The sequence below is a fragment of the Pelodiscus sinensis genome, chromosome 4 (assembly GCF_049634645.1).
Source record: "Pelodiscus sinensis isolate JC-2024 chromosome 4, ASM4963464v1, whole genome shotgun sequence".
Lineage (NCBI taxonomy): Eukaryota > Metazoa > Chordata > Testudines > Trionychidae > Pelodiscus > Pelodiscus sinensis.
This window is the reverse complement of record NC_134714.1, coordinates 28,881,095-28,901,095: the sequence shown is the minus strand read 5'-3', so window position 1 is coordinate 28,901,095 and position 20,001 is coordinate 28,881,095. Positions and strand designations below refer to the sequence as shown.

Below are 20,001 nucleotides of genomic sequence, written 5' to 3'. Positions count from 1 at the left end.
TGCAATGGTACATTAGATATTGAGAGGGATAACATTGAACAACTTCTTAAAGATACTCAAAAGATTCATGATCAATGGGACACAATCTTTTCTGAGTCCAAATCAGCATCACAGGGTATTGACATTTCATCTGAGTTTTCCACCAATTGCAGCCTAACATCTCAATCTGATGCAGAAAGACTTTACTGAGTCATTTTTTTTTATTATTGACTCCATCAAATCTGCTCTTACATGCCAATTTGAGTCACTGTGACAAATTTGTACTCTTTTGGTTTCCTTTGAGAGTTCAAAGAACTAAGTGATGAAAATCTATAGTCAGTGGCTGAACAGTTTCAACAAATGAAATTTCAAGAGATCTCCATGATGAGATTTTCTTCCTGAAACATATACATTTCACCAACTTTAAACTGAACTGTAAGCCAAAAGAACTGCTTCAAGAAATATTTGATCTCGGCTGTCAACTGTATTTCCTAATATCACAATTGCATTATGTGTTTTTGTCAGTCTCCCTGCATCAGTGGCTTGATGTGAATGCACATTTAATGTGTTAAAACAAGTAAAGAGCCATCATCTTTCTACAATGGGACAAAAGCATTTGAATGGGCTTGCAATGCTTAACATTAAGAGTGATGTTGCACATGAATTAGATTTTTCTTCAATTATAAATAAGTTTGTACACCACAAAGCCAGAAAAGCATTTAAAAAATGAACAGTTTTGCTTGCAGTAGAAACTCACCATTGATGTTACATTTTAAATATACATTCTATTGGTATAATCACTTAATTGTTAATAAATAAATGTCTCAAGTGTTCATTTGCATATATTCTTTTGGTTTTAATATAACCATGTGGATGAAAAGTTAGATACAGCTGGGCCCTGGGGTTGGGGCTGAGGCTGGGCTGGAGCCTTTAAACTCAAAGTGACCCCAGCCCTCTGTCATTCTCTGAGAGGGCCTGTCAGTTTGTGCCACTCAGACACCCCGACCCTACAGTAGGGGTGTTTTTTGGGGGTGGGAAGTTATGAAAGGGGATCAGATGAGTGTCGGCTGGGAGAGAATTTAGCAGAATGGATGATGTTGTTCCTCTGTAGCTGTGAGATAAATTAGGGACCTTATGCCAGTGGCATAAATTGGAGCTGTATATTTGTAGTAGTAACTTCTGATGTGGATTGATGTCAGTCAGGGAATCACATCTGATTCCTTAATACTCAGACTCTACTTCAGCACTCATGCTATTTCCTTGTGTTGCAGTAGAATCTGGATCCAAATGACAATATGGCACTCTATCTAAAGCTTAATAAAGATTATAAGGGATTGCTCTGTCTAGAACATCAAAACTAAGTCACTGGTCTCTGACTTTCAGTACTATAATTTGGATGAGCTTTATTAAAAGCAGATAGCAAATGGTGTTGTGTTTTTCAGAGCACCATATTTAGAGGAAAGCTTCAGGGGGTAGCCGAGTTAGTCTGTTACAGAAAAAAACAACAAATGGTTTGGTAGCACTTTATAGACTAACAAAACATGTAGATGGTATCATGAGCTTTCGTGGGCACTTCTTCAAATGTCATAACTCCAGTCATCTGAAGAAGTGGGCTGTGCCCACGAAAGCTCATGATACCATCTTTATGTTTTGTTAGTCTATAAAGTGCTACCAGATCATTTGTTATATTTAGAGGAATAAATCAGCTCTAAAAGTTCTTTGCATGTCAAAACATTTTAAGTTTGTCCTTTTTTGTTTTTATACTCTTCCTCCTTTTTTCTTCATCTGTCCACCTAGGCATCAGATTTCTGGTTAGGCTTCAATTCATTGGGACAGTCTTGTTAAAGATCCACTTGATTTCTTCAGACCCAAGTTTTAAACAATGTAAGCACAAGTTTCCTAGAGGTGGTTGAAAATTTTCAGATGAAATGTTTTTCCACTAGAAAATGCTGATTTGTCAAAATGGATGTACCAAAGGGTTATGTCAACTCTCATGAGGTTTAATTTAGAAAATAAATTAAAAGTGTTTAAAAATTATTTTAGATTATGCATTGTTTTTGTTTCTTTTATAAATAATAGAAGGTAAAATAAAAACAATATAAAACATACTAATACCAGAAAATTAAATGTAAACATTTCAGATGATGAAAAAGATTTTTTTCTGGGGTGAGGAGAACTTTGTTCCATGGGACAATTCAAACTTTTGTCTTTTTGTTCTGATTCAGAATGATTTGTTTGGATGTCAGAATTTTGTGCAGAATGGAATGTCCCAGTTTCCATAGCTCTAACCTCAGCTAACATATTCTTGAAAATCCCATACATTTTTGGTGTAGTCCAGCCATATTTTAACAGGCCTGCACATAAAGATTTCTGGGTTTGTGCGCTTTTTTTTTCTAAATGTGGACTGCAAGGATGTGAATACATCCCCGGTGGTCCCTCCAAGTAAGCGGGAAATCAGCCCCAGCCTTCCCCTGGCCGGCCAGAACATGCTTACTTGGAGTATCAGGGGAGGTGCTTTCACACCCTTCATGCCCCCGCTGCGTATGGATCTCTTTTAAAGTACTAGATTAACCAAGTCCTAAGGTTTCCAGTAATTTTTAAAATGCCTTCATTCACAGAACCTTTCCAATGGTGCTCCAATTTCTGTTGGCTTCTTGGATTTTAAGAAGGGCTCCACTAACAGGATAAATTATAACAGGTATACCGAGTACAATCACTCCCACTTGAATGAAATCCCATAAAATAAACTGTATATCATGCAGCTAGTATGAGTTCAAAGCCTCTTTGGAAAAAATATTGGAGTACTTACGGTAGAATCAGAAGGATCTTGCGTGAGTGTATAGAATCTGCACTGCGCCTTCCCTGTTCTTTATATTGCCTTAGCATTATTAAGCTGTGTGCGCACTATTAAACATTAAACAGAGCAAACAGATGTTATTAGCAAGGATGCAGAGCAAACAGTGAAGAAACAGCTTTACTGGTAATGGAGGAGCAAATGCCCACTGGTCACTCACATGGTCAGGAATAGAGCCAATATCTATTTAAGGACGTAGCAGGGGGGCATGTGGAGGGTGCCAGTGGCTGGCTGTTTGCTTACCTCCTCCAAACTTGTGGAGAAAGTCTGTATGGAAAGATTTAATTAGTAGAGCCCCAATAGAAAGAGGGGCATGCATGCTCAGGAAAAGCTGCTATACATGATGCAGCTCGTGGAGCAAGAATAACATTTGGTAGTAAATCCCCTCAGACATATTGCTGTTTGGATCAGCATTAACTTCCAGCAGAGAGGATCAGAAAGTTCAGTCGTGGTGGGGAGGTAATGACAGCACAGCTTTAGAAATGTTTATCAGTCTAGAGGCAAAAAGGGGCCCTGGAATCCAGAGAAAGAGATTCCTTTATGTCTGAGTAGTGAGGTGCATGCTGGGCCCCTCTGGTTTTGGCCCCCCGCCCTCTCAAATCAGTCAGGAATGCCTTAACTTGAGGCAACACCCATGCTCTTTGTTTACAGTTGCTTTTGCACCACTACTTTCCATCAGTCCACCAAGGCCTTGTGAACAGCCTACAAGAAAATGAAGCAAAGCTCATAGTCTGAGTACAGGACACAGAGCAACAGCTGCAGATGAACTTTTAAATCAATGCTCCAGGGAATAATCTGTAAACACAACCAGAATGACCTGAAGACTGAGCTCAATGGGATTTTTTTCGATGTATGTTTGGTAAGGCTAGACGCCACTATGTTTTACAGATAGAGTTGCATGAATCTCCTATCTTGTTTTCTCAACTCACAGGCAGAGGGAGGTCCCTTAACCTCTGTGAAATATAAAAGAAGAGGTATCTCATCAGCACAGACTGAGCTGGGTAAAGAATAAGAACGTTCATGGAGGATCAGTCTGTCCATGTCTGTTAGACAAAATGGTCATGGATGCAATCCTATGATCTGGGTGTCCCCGGACTGTGATTACCAGAAACTTGGTGTCCATCTACACTGCATCATTTTTGCAGAAGAGGAAATGCAAACGAAGCACTCAGTAGCATTTCTCATGCTCTCATTTGCATATTCTCTTCCGATCCTTTTTGCGTGATGCCGAAAAGTTTGGAAACCACTGGTGTAGAGAGTACAAGATCCCTCTATGCTTGTTGTTCATTGATTTTTAAAAGCCTTTGACTCAGTGGAACAAAATAAAGCTTTAAGAACTCTTCTTTCACAGGGTGTCTCTCCAGTGTATGTTAGAATCATACAAGATTCCATGATGGACACAACTGCGGAAATCATGCTTTTTGATGACCCCTTGTGTATTGCAGTTAAGCGAGGAGTAAAGCAGGGGGATGTTTGTTCACTGAAGTTATTTACCAGCATTCTGCAAAAACGTCCTGCGGAAGATCTAAGTGAACGACGGATTTCTGATTGATGGCAAGGTTCTTCAGATTTTCCTTTTCACAGATTACATTGTCCTAATTGCATCAAAACCTGAAACATTGCAAACCCTCCTTAATGACATCAGTAAGAACGCAAAGGAGATGGGCCTGACCATCCACACTGGAAAAACGAAGTGGATGAAAAACTAAATGAAGTATGTTACGCAGCTGAATGGACAGTCCGTTGAGTTAGTGGATCAAGATGTATATCTTAGACAAGTGTAGCAGATGGACAATGAATTGGGCCTGGAGTTGAGCAGGAGGAAGAAGTCAGGTTGGATTGTCTTTGGGAATCTACACAGAATTTTTGTTGATCCCAAACTTCCTACCACTATGAGAGCCCATCTCTCTAACACCAGTGTTCTTCCAATAATTCTGTATGGTTGCAAAATTTAGAACACAATGCTTATAAAAAAATGAAAGCTGCAAACCAGCCAAAGAGCAATGGAAAGATGCATGATGGCTATAGCATATTACTATCAACAATCTGCGTGCAAGAAGTGGTGTCAATGATATAATTCGAGTTATGTATGATCAGAAAAGGAGATGGGTTGGCCATGTAGCGAGACTGAGACAACAGATGGACAGCACGTAAAAAGAACAAGAGGAAGGCCTCCAGCACGTTGAGTGGATCCTTTAAGGAGGATTCATGGAAGGACATAGATGAGAACCTCACAAAACAGGACAGCATGGAAAAGCTGCAAGCTACCTTGGTGGCAAAACTATTCGCTTCAATGAAATTACAGATCTTTCAAGTATTCTAAGTAATAGTTGACATTACAATGGTGTGTTTGTGCACTTTTGTCTGTACATCTTGATAGTATTTACTTCTACAACAATGTCCTAAAATATGAAATGTGCTCACAATACCTCTGCATAAACTATAATGGGCAAATTAATGCTTACATCGAGAAGATATGCTAATTTGCAGCCCTATCCTCTCTATGTTCCTATCAGTGAGCATCTTGGCCATTACATTCAAAGATAAAATACAAGTCTTAGCACCATCTCTATTTTACCAACTTACTTTTGACAACTTGGCTACGTCTACACTGGCATGAATTTCCAAAAATGCTTTTAACGGAAAAGTTTTCCATTAAAAGCATTTTCGGAAAAGCGCGTCTAGATTGGCAGGATGCTTTTCCGCAAAAGCGCTTTTTGCGGAAAAGCGTCCGTGTCCCAATCTAGACGCGCTTTTCCACAAAAAAGCCCCAATCGCCTTTTTCACGATCGGGGCTTTTTTGTGGAAAACAGTTCTATGCTGTCTACACTGGCCCTTTCGCACAAAAGTCTTCCGGAAAAAGACTTTTGCCCGAACGGGAACAGCATAGTTTTTCCGGAAAAGCAGATGATTTTGCAGAAAAACTTGCCAGTCTAGACACAGCCCTTCAGTATAGTTTTCCCAGTAATTCCAGACACATCAGCCTTACCAGTGAACACACAAATCACACCCATTTTCTGAAACACCTCTTTCACATCATAGATACAAGATACAGAGAATGCAGGAATGTAGAGCTAGAGTTTTCTGTTCCAAAAGAAACACAGAATTCTGGTAAAATATTTTCAGATCACTGGATAGTTAAAGAACTGCAGTTTTATGCCATACTAGAAGACTTACTCAGTGCTGTTGGCCCGGGGAAGTGTGGAAGGATTGTGCAGGACTCCTGATGGCATACCCCAGGCCAGCCTGGTGTTGGGGGGGAGGGTTGGGCCAGTGCTTGGTGGGGGGCTTGGTCTGGGGTTTGGGGTCAACCCGGGCTAGGGTTTGAGGTTGGTGAGGTGGATCCAGGGTTGAGGCCATAAAGGCTTCCCGTGTGTCAGATCTCCCCTAGCCCAGGAGGAGAAGGGGGATCTTTGCATGTTGGTACACAGTGACCACACTGGACAATGCAGTGGTGGAGACAGCAGGGTGGGGGAGCACCAGTGGGTTCCGTGGGGGGTGACTGGGGCTTGGCTGCCCAGCCCTGGTGGTGTTTCGGCAGGGTGCAGAGGGAGCAGGAAAGGGGTTTTAGCCAGGGAGGCCACTTACCAGTGGTAGGCAAGATGGGAGAGTCCTATCCCCAACTGGCCACTCTCTGGGTGGTGTGGCTGCCCCCAGTGGCCACTGCGAAATAGCTCTCCCCTGCACTTCCTGACCCCAGCAGTGAGTAAGAGGATCATGCTCCTCTCTCTCCCCTCCCTTTCCATGTTATCATATTCTAGGCATATCCCATTGCCTTGGCACAACCAAGCCCTGATCTCGCTTTAAATTAGGATAAGAGGAATCTGCATACCATGGATAGTGGGTAAAGGCCCAGCTGGGGAAGACAAGCCAAAGTCCCGCCCCTTCCATTCAAACCCACACCTCTTCCCCTGAGACCACGCCCTTCAACAACTTCCCCTCCAGCAAACCCCATGTAACCCCAGCTGAGGGCCAGGGCTCCCAGTGACCAGGGAGCTGGGCTGCCATCTCGCAGCACCGGTCTCCCCATGGCGGCTGTGGAGGTGGGCTGCTGCACTGCAAGCCCAGCTTTCCCTGACCACCAGGGTGCCAGGCTGCTGTGCTGCAGGCCCAGTCTTCCCTGGCCACTAGGGAAGCTGATTGCCATGGCACAGCCCCAGCCCTCTCCAGCCACTGAATCAATGACTGAAAAAGATCTGGTGGGAGGGGGAGGTCCTTCCTGGTGGATAATGAGCTGCACATGAGCCCCTCCCAGCATGGCACTGTGATCAAATGGGTTAATGTCATCCTTGGATACATAGCAAGGGGAATCTCCAGCAGGACTAGAAAGGAACTTTTATCTTTGTATTTGGCACTGGTGTGACTGCTGCTGGAATTCTCTATCCAATGGTGGTGTGCACAATTCAGGAAGGACGTTGAAATAGAGGGTTAGAGAGGATTGGAAAACATATCTTATGGATGGATAAAACACCTGCAATCTATTTAGCTGAAGAAAGAGAAGCATCAGGAGTGATTTGATCATAATGGATAAGTAGCAGCAAGTGGATCAATATGGGTATGTCTTCACTGCAAAGTAAATTTGAAATAACAGCCGTTATTTCAAATTAACTTTAATAGCGTCTATACATGCAAACCACTATTTAATTCGAAATAGTGGAGCCCTTAATTCGAATTTGGTAAACCTCATTCTATGAGGAGTAATGCCAACTTTGAAATAGCTATTTCGAATTAAGTGCTGTGTAGACAATTCGAAATAGGGGGCCTCCAGCCCTTCCCAGGGAGCCCTAGTGGCCACTCTGGGCACAACCAGGAAAACTTACTCTCCTCTCCCTTACCCCGGAGCCATTAAAGGGGTAGACCCTGGCCACAGTGCCTGCGCCAGCTCCAAGCCTGCCAGCCCAGAGCCAGCAGTGGCCACCGGGGCCCCTGACCCAGAGGCCCCAAAACATGAGCCAGCAAGCTACTGGCAGCCAGCCGTACACTGCTCCCCAAGAGCAGTCTGCCAGCTCCCAGGAGCCTGACAGGGGCTGGAGAAAGTGGGTACCTTCCTGGTCCAGGGTGGAGATCCTGGACCTTATTCAGGTTTGGGGGGGGGGATGCCCAACACATCCATGATCTCCACACTAGACAGAGGAATGCTGCCGTCTATGGCAAGATAACTGCCAGCCTGGCCACCAAAGGCCTCATACGAACCCAGGAGCAGGTTGGCATGAAATTCAAGTTGGTTTGGCGAGACCCCCAACCCTGAGCCCTGAGCTTCCCTTCTCCCTTCTTCCCCTTGCTTCCCCTTCCAGCTCCCTCCTCCCAGGTTTCCCCCTCCCCTCTCCCTCCCTCTCTCTTTCCCTCTCCCACATCCTTTTCCCAGTCTCCCCAGAGGTCCACCCCCCCCCCACCAGTTTTGTTCAATAAACCCAGTTTCTATTTTTGAACATACGTGTCTTTTATTTGAGATCAGGAAGGGGGGCTAGGGAGGGGTAAGTGGAAGGATGTGAGGGAGGAATGGGGCACAAGCCCCCGGTGGGGAGGACCAGGGAGGCTCTGAGGGCTCCCCAGGGTGGACGCTCTCCCTCAGGGCTTCCTGTATCCTGACAGCCCCCGATGGACCCCCCGGATGGCAGCCTGCAGCAAGTGCAGCTGGGCTGATGGCAACAATCCCACGAGATGCACTGGCATGCCCAGGGGCAGCTCTGGCTCCATGTGGCAGAGTGCTGTTGTGTCCCAAGTGTGGGCACTCAGGGCACTCCAAGACAGGACTGCTTTGCTGTCCCTCATCAAGGTAGACAAGCAAGCGGGGAACCCTGAAGACTGTCTGTCCGGGGTGGGCGTAGGGTCCCTTTAAGCATGGAGCTCAGTTAGCCACCCCGCACACTAAGTCTGATGCCCTGCCAGCACTGGTTCCAGCCAGCCTTAACTTTGGTTCAGAGTCCACTCAGTGTGGAAACATTATTTCGAAATAGCAAAACGCTATTTCGAAATAATTTTTGTGTACAGGTGCGTTATTCTGAATTAGCTTAATTTGAATTAACTATTTTGAATTAAGTTAATTCAAAATAGTGCTGTAGTGTAGACATACCCTATTTGATAATGGGGTGTTTACTCTAACAAAGAAAAGTATGACATGATACAATGGCTGTTACAGTTCAAGCTAGGCAAATAGAGGTGGGAAATAATAATTGTGTTTTTATCATTGAAAGTAACTAACAATGGGAAGAATTGACTGAGAATTTACTGTAGTGGATTCCTCATCTCTGGCAATTTTCAATCAAGATTGGATGCTTTCCTAAAAGATCTGCTCTAAGAATTATTTCAGGAGCAATCTCTGGCCTGGATTTTAAATTGAAGCATTCTTAATAGATTTGCAAATGGTCCATTATTTGTATTCCTGATGGCAGGGCAGAGCTTCTGAATTTACAGGACAGAGCTTAGGAGAGTAGTTCTCAACCTTTCCAAGCTACTGTGCCACTTTTAGGAGTCTGATTTGTCTTGCGTGTCCCAAGTGTCACCTCACTTGAAAGTAACTAACTTATATAATCGGACATAAAAATACAAGTCTCACAACACACAATTAGTGAAAAATTGCTTGCTCTCTTATTTTTACCATATAATTATAAATCATTTGATTTCAAAATATTGTACTTGCATTTCAATGTAGAGTAGGTAGTGTGGTACAAACAAGTCATTGAATGAAATTGTAATGTCTACTGGCTTCACTAGTGCTTTTTAAGCAGCCTTTTGGTAGATGAAATGAAGTGCTCCCTGGAAGATGTCTGTGTACCCTGTCCCAGGTTTAGACCCACTGGCTTAGGAGATAAGTTTGGGTAGTAAAATGAGATATTACATTAGCCGGTATTGGAGGAACCGACTGGTAACATTCCCCATCAATCAGAGATGTCAGAGAAGTAGAGAATTGTGAGCCCAGTGTTCAATCTTCATTTGCAGAGAGGTAATTTGGAGATTCGGGAACACAGTGATCTCTGGGTTGGTTTTCTGGGACAGAGAGTCTCTTAATAAATTAAGTCTGCGTTTGGAAAGCCTTTGGAGGGGGGTGGGATCTGTGTGAAGCAGACAGTGGCTTTGGATAGAAGGAAGACAGTAAGTTCTCAGGAAAGGGAGACAATGAAGGAGAGCCAGCAACAAGTCACAAGTGGGCAGTGAGGAAGCTGGGTCTCAAAAGGAAAGGGGCATTCAAAATATACAAAGCATTCGAATGTCTATTGTGGTTTATCTGTAATGTTCTTATAATTGCTAATCTTAACATCCTGTTTAAAACATTCCAGCTGTTGTCAGTACAAAGGTTAAAGGACAACTGCATTGGAAATATTCTGCCTGTATCTCTTCACCTGTCTGTGATACTAGGTAATGGGTTTTCCCACTAGATGGAGTCTTCACCTTGGTTCCTACTTGGTCCACTTGATTGGGGAGACACTGTACATAGAGAAGTAAAAGCTGGCAAGTTACCAGGAAGAGTGGGCTGGGATCATGAATGTGTGTGTCTGGCAGAAACCTCACATCCAGAAGATACAACATACATACCTCTCTTCCCCTTAGTCACTACATAACCTTTGTGGCCATGTAGTAATGTTAACAGTCTCATTGAAAAGAACTCAAGTGAAACACTTTGTATCTTAAACAGATCTCACAAAAACCCTTTTCAGGATGTTCTGTCCCCAGGGAGTTTAGATGGCTTATGAGTCTGCTGAATTGCAACACTGAGAAAAAGTGAAATGCGACATTAGCATCTAAAGCAGCTAAACTCCGCCAATAATGTCACAGCAGTGAGTGACATGGTGTTGTATGGCTGATGCACTGCAGGGAGCGATATTACCTGCAGTCCCAGGGGATTTTGCAGGGGCTGAAACAGCTCCAGATCTGTGAGGCTGGACTCATGGAGCTGCCCCATGGGTCTAGGCTGCAGTCCATTTAGCTACTTTCTGTAAAACCTTCTGCAGTCTCCAGCTGCCAGACTTCCTGCAGCACATGGGCTACAAGCAATAAGGGACAGAGAACAGAGGAGCATTTCCAGGCTTCTCTGAAGTTTTATCAGAGTATAGGGCTCCCTATGGCCACAGTCCTTTCCTGCTGCCTTTGATACAGCAACAAGCGTGAGCTGAGGGTGGAGGTTCTGGGCATGGGAGTGGGAGTTAGAGTTGTGGAGAAAGGGGGATTCTGAGCCCAATGGTGCTGTCAGGGTGGAGTGGGAAGGACTATGACCCCGAGAAAGGTTTCCAAGAGTTTTGAATACTTTTGTGTTCTGACCTATGGAGTGTTAGCTGGGACAGGGGTTCAGAGCGAGAAGGGGTTGATGTGAGCTTAAGAGGGATGTGAAAAGAAGAAGAGGTATTCTTGGCCTGAATGAGATAGGTGGGGTATGGTGCGGGCTGAGTTCTGAGCTGGGGCTGGGCTATAGGGAGTAGAGGAGGTGCCAGGAGTGATAGGGCCTATGCTGGAAAGGTTGAGTATGAGGAATGTGAGTGGAATTAATTGGCAGTTGGGCACAATGTGGAGGGCAATGATGGGGGGTCAGCATAGAGATTGGAGGTCAAGAGTTTTGGAGTGGAAGAGAACTGTGAGGGGATCACAGAAAGAGAAATTCAGTCTTTTTCCAATCCATCCTTTATCTGTGAAACGCTTCAGTGTTTTATTCTGACAGGAGGAAGGTAGAGGGTATGGGGCAGTATTGTCACATCTGACATCTCCAACAATCTGTGTTCCCCTTACAAACCAGTGTCCTGTGACTTCCCCTGTCTCCCTTTCAGCGTCCCCTTTGTCAGTTAAAAATATGATTAATAAACAAGGGGTTGGAATGTAGGAGGCTGGGCAGAGGGTATCCTCTGCTTTGAAACCCCCTTTAGTTATGATTAGCATTAGCTGCAAGAGCTTGCAGTCACATTTACTTGAGCCTTTACTAACACCTGCTCAATGCACCTAAATACCAGGTTGGTTGTTTGCAAGCAAGGGCTTACCACACTCATGTTTTATTTGTTTGGAATTTATGTCAATTGCAGGTTAGTTCCAGTCACTGACACAAAGTGGTCTGTGATAAATGGACATGATCCAGGGGATTTAAACCAAGCTCCTATGAAGCACTGGGACATGGACAGTGTTCAGACATTTATTTTTCTGTGGGTTTTATGATTTTCCCCAGAAAGAGGATGCTGTGAGTGGTTTTATCAGTAATCATCACCAGGAAAGGCTGGTTGAACTTAATGATAGGAGTAGGCACAGGCTGAAGAAAAGACTTAAGTATAAATTCCAAGACAGTGACTGCGGCAGCCTCAGTACCATTCTCATGAACATCCACCAGGGCCTTGTGAACAGCCTACAAGGAAATGAAGCAAAGATCCAGTGTGAGCATAAAACAAGGAGCAGCAGCTGGAGACAGACTTGCTCATCATAAAACTCCAGCTATTAAGTAAATAGTTTTTCAAATAAAGAACAGAATGAGTGCAGAGCTGACAACACAAAACCACACTCAGCTCCATATTCCCAATCCAGGCAAAGTGATCTATGATTTTGATAGATTTTTGCCCATGAATATTTGGAAGGTTCAGGCACGACTATATGACTAGATTGACTTGTGTAGATACTCTGTGTTCTCTCCTCCCACAAAGAGGGAGACTCCCTTAATTGTTGTTCAACAATACAGAAGAAGTATCTCATCATCATAATTAAATAATCTCTGCTATATTTGTGCATCAGAGAGTAAGTTTGCAGCAGAAATAGAAGACAATTCAAGATGAATGATGACAAACAACATAGGAGGGAAAGGAACTAGGCAGCTAATCCCTCTGGTGTTGCTTTTGCCTAACACATTTTTGTCTTCTTTGGGCAAAAGTTAACCTGTTTCTTTTACAGCACTTAGCTACACCAAGAAAGAACTCTCTGTTGTTCTTAATGCAACTCAAATTAGTATTCCTTTACACTGAAGTTTTGTAGTAATTGTTTTTATCTCAGCACATGAGGGAGAGGTAGGTGAGAGAACAGCATTTATTGAATCAACCTCCACTAGTGGGAGGGACAAGTTTTCAAGATCCACATGCTCATTATCAGGTCTGAAGAAAGTAACCAGTGTCACAGCAAAATGGAAGAGGGGACAGATGTGCAGAGATTGCTTTATGAAAAGGGTTTGACCACAGGTGATGAGTTTTGGTCTTTTATCATTTCAAGGTCAATGGGCTGGTGGCAAGGATCCGGGCAGGGTAGCAGGTAGTCTGTAGAGAGCTGATGGTGGAGCTGCACAGTGAGGTTGGGAGACCTGGCATGCATGGCTGCCTGGCGGGGCTGGGAACCACACGCTGAAGCTCTGATGCTTGCTGGGCAGTCACACACTGAGGCTTTGGGAGCCACCGGGCAGCCACACACTAGGCCTCTGAGACCAGTGGGCCAGCAGGAGGTGTAGAGATGTCCAGGAGGCCAGCAGCCCAGTATGGTATGCGCCAGTGTCTGCCCTACAGTCTTGAATCCCCAGCACGTGGCTGCCCAGAGGCTCCCTAATGGCTGCCCTGTGGGGTCGGCTGGGCATCGGGGCTGGCAGGAGGTGGAGAGAGCTGTGCAGGAGGCCAGTGTGCCGGGCCAGGGGGGGAGGGCGGTAGCAGGGGTCCAGGAATAACCTCCACTGGTCAGTCAAAATCCTTCATCCAGGACAAGGCAGATCCTGAGGGTGCCAGACCAGAGTTGTCCATCCTGTACCTCTTTGACCTGGTCTCTGTTATTTCCTTCCACTGATTCATGGTGACATTCTGATACTAATTCTGTGGGCAATCTGCCAACTCATCATGCAAGGCACTGCTCAGTAAGGCTACATTTACACTGCACTGCTATTTTAGGATACCAGAGTATCCCAAAATAGCTGTCCCGCGTCTTCACAGCTAGCCTGTTATTTTGGGCTTGCTATTCCGACATCCCCGTAAACCTCATTCTATGAGGAGTACAGGACATTTCGGAATAGTGCTTTACACATATCTTATTTTGAGTTACAGTGCTGTGTAGACGCACCATTTAAGTGTAACGGTAGTGAAAAAGATGGTGTCACACTTCTCCTTGGTGCCTGGTTCAAATCACTTAGTCTCTGTGTGCTTCATTTCTCATCTGTAAAATGGGTGTGTAAATCCCTAATTTACGGGAGTCTTATGTGGATCAATACATTAAAGATTATAAGATATTCAACAACTATGGTAATGAGGGGCAATAAAAATACCTGTCATAGAATAGGGCCCTATATATACCACCTCTTGTCATGCCATTTTTATATATTAATTATTTTATTTTAGCGATGGTTAAACTGCATTTTTTCCTGTCCTTTTCCTTCTCTGGTGGTATAGACTTCCACAGAACACCCCAGAAGGTCAACTGAGCTCACCAAGCCTCTATATTAACAACAGTAAGTAAAGGCTATGTCTATACTACTACAGAGAGTTGACCTAAGATCCACATAGCTGGAGTCAACATACCTTAGGTCAACTTACAACAGTTTCTACATTGCTCTGGGTTGATGGGAGACTCTCCCTCTTTGACTTACTTTATTCTTCTCATCCGAGCTAGAGTATCAGGTCTGACTGGGGAGTGATCTGTGGTTGATTTGGTGGGTCTTCACTAGACTCACTAAATCAACTGTCAGTGCAGTGATCTCTGTAGCTCTGATCCAGGATTTAGTGGAGACAGCCAAATTAATGCTTAATTCAAGGACAGACTGAATACTAATTTATCAGCCTTTTCACCTTATGTGGCAGCCCTGTCTCACTTGTTCTAGCTGACTGAACCTCTTAACAGTGGGCTGACTGGAAGTGAGAATAGGTCATTTCTCAATACTTATTAGCCATAATGGCTATGAATGAAGTCCTAGCCTCTATTGCCAGGTGCTGTAAATGGATGACAGTAGAGGGATCACTTGATGATGACCTGTTCTGTTCACTCCTTTTGGGACATCTGGCATTAGCCATAGTCAGAAGAGACAGGATACTGGGCTAGATGGACTGTTGGTCTGACCCAGTATGGCTGTTCTTATGTTCTTTTTTTGAAAAGAAACAACCCCTTTCCCCCCCCCCCCCCCCAAAAAAAACCCCAGACAAATCCATTTTGCACCACCTGCATTTTCCAAACTTACTTTTGACACCTGCAGATTAGGTTCCCCTGTGATTCCAGACAGATCAGCTTTGTTAGTAAACACATCAATCATACCCATTTTCTGAAACAGCTCTTTCAGATCATAGGTACCAGATACAGAGAATGCTGGGATGTACAGGTCGATTTTTCTGTTTAAAAATGAAATACAAAACTCTGGTAAAATATTGTCAGTTCACTGAAAACTTAAATATTTGTGACTGGATAATGTATAATATTTGATTATCTCATAGTTATTTTGGAATAATGGCTGTTGTGTAGACACACCCTTACAATCAGCCTGCTGGCATGCAGGTCACACCCTGAGTATCTGTGTGGAGCTACGGCCCTGGTCCAGCCATTCTGACTATAGTAGCCCATCATCAGCACACCAGCCACATTCTGCCTTCCACCAGCCTTGGTTCCTATTTGCAGGGTGAGCCCCACACACTCCACATCCCAAGTACGCCACAAAATGTATGTGTTCTGCACTGCCTGGCTGTCTCCTGCACAATTCAGATATTTGAAATCTATTGCTGCTGTAAGGGGACAATATCCAACATTTTGCTACTTTAAATGGAGTTACCAGAACAATTTAGTTTGAGTGAAACACTGGGTTAATTGTGATAAAAGAATGAAACCACATTATTTAACTACAAAGAGAGATTTTGCTTATAAGACATTGCAGTCAGAAATGGTTCCAAAAAAACACTTCCTAGTAACTAAACTTAACACATTAGACTGGTTTCTCAATAAAATTCTTCCCACATATTCCTAGAAAATAGTTGACAAAATACTTAAGTCCCAATCTGCCCCAAAAGACGAAAGGGCTGTTTTCTTAAGAGAAAGGAGAGGAGAATGGGGAAAGCTCGAAAAAGAACAATCTCTCTGTTTTGCCCCTCACTTTTATAGTCCAGTCTCCCATTTCAGGAGATTTTTCTGTGGATTTCCTCTCACATCAATATTTATTTTAATGGCAAAGAAAGTGCTGAGAGTCTGGATTGTGAAGGTGACCCCATACTCTTTTTTCTCCAAGGTGTAGCCTGAAATGCAGGTCCATCTCAAGGACCTTATGTATTAGATATATGTAAATTGAGTTAAAGCCACATTCCTTCATTTAAGAGCCATTTAACCACTCCTGCCTAAGCAAGGCAATCTGGGTTTGAACATGTTCTACTAACATCATTCCAGAGGAATTTATAGCTTCACACAGAATATTGCTACATGGGTTTAACTGTGATATTATTGGCCAAGAGTCTTCAGTTTTCAGATGATGCTTCATGAGGCATGTTATAAACAAAATGTTTAGAATGTGAAGAGAGGGAACATTCGGTCACAGTGAACTGAGCAAAGGGCAGAGGAATGGCCCTCCACCCCAAATTCCAGACAGCTCTCCTCCAGACAAAAGAGGCGATGAAGAAGGACATTCTGGGAAGCACTATGCCTCAGATGTGTGTGTCTGATGCACTAATTCTTCCAATACACCCCCTTATGGCATAATGTAACATGCTGCCCAGCAAGCATGGCTTTACATGCCGGCACAGCCTAACCCTAATGTAATGTTTTGTCATTTCCAATTCTAGCCTATTTTACAGCAAGCATACATTGACATTGTAGCAGTAAAAGGGTTACCTTTGTTCAAGTGATTTTGTCCAGTTAGACACAGTTTCTTTCAACAGAGCCTCTTCCACCTGCTCCATTTTCCCTTCATCAGGCAGAATAAATAAGGCAGCAGCATTTCCTTTGTATGGGATTTCAACCACCCAGCAGGCGAGCGTCTCATCCTGGTAAGTTTTATATTCCTCTTCCCTGTTCATCATTTTAACTTTCACTGATGTTTTTGCATCCACAAAAAAGTCATCTTCCTTTGTGGTCAAATTACTGAAAGGATTTTCCCAATGAGCTGATGACAAAAAGAAAGAGAATGTTATTGACTATAACAGGAAAGAAAAATTTCTAACATGTATCAGACTAACTTAAATGTAATAAGTCTGCATTTGAAGTTTAAGTCAAATGTAAGCTCGTTTGAATAACGGGATACTTGTCCTGTGGCCAGCTAACCAGACCATTTGAATAGCATGCAGCATCTCTATTAGATTATGATTTTATATTGATTAGCATTGTCCTGGAGAAGCCAAACAAGTGAAATGAGTGCATACTGTGGTTTTCTTTAAAGTTGTAGCTTTGAGAAAGGAAAAGGTACCAATTATTATATTTTGTATGTGCTTTTAAAGTGAGGCCCCTCAATCAGCTAGAGCATCATATCAGACTCTGACATCTTGACAATTTACATGTGTTTAATAAATCCAACTTTTAACAATGCAACCTAATTTTTTTCTACTTATTCTTCACCATAAAGGCTTGACATATGGGTCTGGCAGAGGGAGCCTAATTAAGATTTTGGTGCTATTTAATTTCCTTTCCTTCTTCGATTCGTGTCATTGTCAGCACAAGTGACATAGCTCACCTGCAACAAATGCATGGATAGAAAAGCACAAGCTTTCAAAGCTGCTTAAAAAATACTGTGTTTATAGAGTTGGTTGAAATTAACAAAAAATTAAAATGCATTATCGTCTGAGTCCTGCACTATGATAAGTGGTATAATATGTATTGACTTCTATGGCTCAGGATCAGTTCATATTGCAGAGATGGGCAATCATTTTTGATGGTAAGTGATCAAAGACTTCACTTTTTATATTAATGGAGATGGTGCAGGGTCTGGAATAGAGGTTGGGTGTAGAGAGAAGCCCAAGTAGAGGATTAAGGAGGGGGTGTGAAGTCTGGAAAGGAGTTTGGATGGAGGAGAGATTTGTTACCTTGTGCAGGAGAGCAGTTTGACCTGCGTCACGGAGTTGGGGAACAGAGTAGGTGGCTTTGAGCAACATGTGGAGGTGCAGTAGGTAGTGAGGGCTGAATATAAATATTGGGTGGGGTGGATCAGTTCCACAAACCATATTTTATCTGCCCTTGGATTTCCAAGCCATATGCAGTTTTTTGCATGGCTAATAACAAGGTCAGTCTTAATCTGCTGACTAAAAATGGATATAGATGCCTAATTATAGCCACCCAGATAGGATATTTTGGCTAAAATTGTAATGGAAAGATTTAACATAATTAATGAAGGACCAGTATCAAGTGGGCTGATCTGATAGACCTTACAATCTTGATACTGTCCCTTAAGTAAAAAAAGCAGTTACTATCTCTTAGATCCCAATCAAAATTCCATATCCCACATGCACACTACGAACCCATCTGTAGAACATGTCTAACCTTTAAAGAAAATGTAGTTGACGAGAACCATAACAGTGAGCGGATCAAGGTCCTTCACCAAGTTCGCAATTTTCCCGTGGGTTTTCTTCTCAATGTAATCATTGATCTGTTTCTCAGCCTCGGCAGAATTCTGGAAGTTACTTTGAAAAGCTTCAGATGCATATAGACTTTTGACATCCTGGAGGAACTTCTCTAGTAGTTTTAGTTGATTGTCCACAAAAAGGGTGTTTCCCATGTTCAGCTGGATTTCACTGTCAGAATGGTTTAATATGAGGATAAGATCACGAAAACCTTCATGTATCTCCCTTTCTTCAATCTCTGTGAGGTTAAAGGAAAGGCCTGTGTGAATTTGACTCAGAGTGGATGATTTAGCACCTAATGTCAGCATTGCAAAGGCAGTGGAGATGCTCAGAGGAGAGAAGAAAATGTTCTTGTTGCCTGCTTCTGATTTAATCTGCTTGTAGAATCTAAATGCAAAGTCCGCATTGCTAGGAGCTACTCGGAGAAAGGTGGTGTTTTCACTTCCGACATTGGCTCCGACTGGGCAAAGCTGCACTTTCTGACTATCCTTGTCATTGTGGTGGTCAGGTACATGATGAGGCTGGACCACAGTATGAAGGCCAGCAAGTAACAGACACAGAAAAAGGATGGATTTCATTTTGCTTTGCATCTATTCCCTTGAAAAACAGAAGAATGGAATAGTCATTGGTTGTGAATTGTTCCTCCCTCCCCCTGCTATTACTGATCCAATGGTTAATTTTCTCTTGCCCCTCATGGCAAATCTACTTACCTCATGTCAACTGGGAGATAATGAGGTGGAAAGATTCACAGGAGAGTCACAGGGGTTGGGAGCTCAGGCCATGTTGGAAATCAGGGAAAGAAATAAGGGTGGGATAGAAGGAGGTTCTAGGTTGAAATCTTCAGTTAGCAGCATCCATCTTGGCCACTTTGACATCCCCCATACTAAAGGAGCAGTGTTTTTTGAGGGGGGAGACTATGAAAGGGATGAGGTGTGAGTAGGCTAGGAGATATTTTCTTCAGAATAGAAAGCCTCTGTTTCAATAATTCTAATGGTGCCCATCACATTTTAGAAAATCCCATGTATTTTTGGTGTAGTCAGACAATATCTTCAAGCACTAGATTAATGTAGAGCAGGGAGGGCATTAAGTAGCCCATGGGCCGGAATCAGTTTGCCAGAGTTGGCTTCTGGAGGGCTGCCAGGAGATTTATTTATCTGAGCTAGTACGGCTAGTCACAGCTCCTGTTGGCAGTGGTTCGCCTGTCCTGGCCAATGGGAGATGTAGGAAGCAGCGCCAGCCAGCCACCTCTTCCCACATCTCCCATTGGCCGGGAATAGCAAACCATAGCCAGCAGGAGTTGTGAGTGGCCATACCTGTGGATGCTCAGGTAAATGGCTGACCCCGGCAGCTGCATCTGGCCCGTGGGCTGCAGACATTATGATCTAGACATTCGGTTCCCCAATTTTTTTTTAAATGCCTTCATTCAAAATCCATTTCTTCTAGAGCATCAGTTTCAGCTGGTTCACTGGGGTTGTCAAACAGGCTCCACTAACAAGATAAATTGTAACAGGTGTAGCAAACACAGGCACCCCTACTTGAATTAAATCCCATAAAATAAATTGTATCTCGAACAACTAATGTGAGTTCAAAGCCTCTTTTGAAAAATGATGATGTTACTTACTGTACACTCAGAAGGATTCTGCTGTGTGCATGTAATGAGCACTGCTCCTTGCCTGTTATTTATATTGCCTTAACAATATTAATCATAGTATCCACTAT

General features: G+C 43.3%; 1 protein-coding gene across 3 annotated transcripts in view; it reads right to left on the bottom strand.

The window, feature by feature from the left end:
* Positions 1 to 20,001, bottom strand: part of LOC102456742 (alpha-1-antitrypsin-like) — a 22,401-nt gene extending 2,400 nt beyond the window's left edge. For 2 of the 3 annotated variants that reach the window (XM_014578885.3, XM_014578886.3), the window contains exons 1-5: positions 19,904 to 20,001; positions 18,203 to 18,879; positions 16,565 to 16,835; positions 14,937 to 15,084; positions 2,789 to 2,883 (exon numbers count right to left, since the gene is read on the bottom strand). In XM_014578885.3, coding sequence (XP_014434371.2) covers positions 2,789 to 2,883; positions 14,937 to 15,084; positions 16,565 to 16,835; positions 18,203 to 18,872 — 1,184 coding nt within the window. In that variant the 5' untranslated portion in view covers positions 18,873 to 18,879; positions 19,904 to 20,001. Of the gene's footprint in view, positions 1 to 2,788; positions 2,884 to 11,931; positions 12,153 to 14,936; positions 15,085 to 16,564; positions 16,836 to 18,202; positions 18,880 to 19,903 lie in introns of those variants that run through there. The other variant, XM_006133686.3, reaches the window with a different exon arrangement.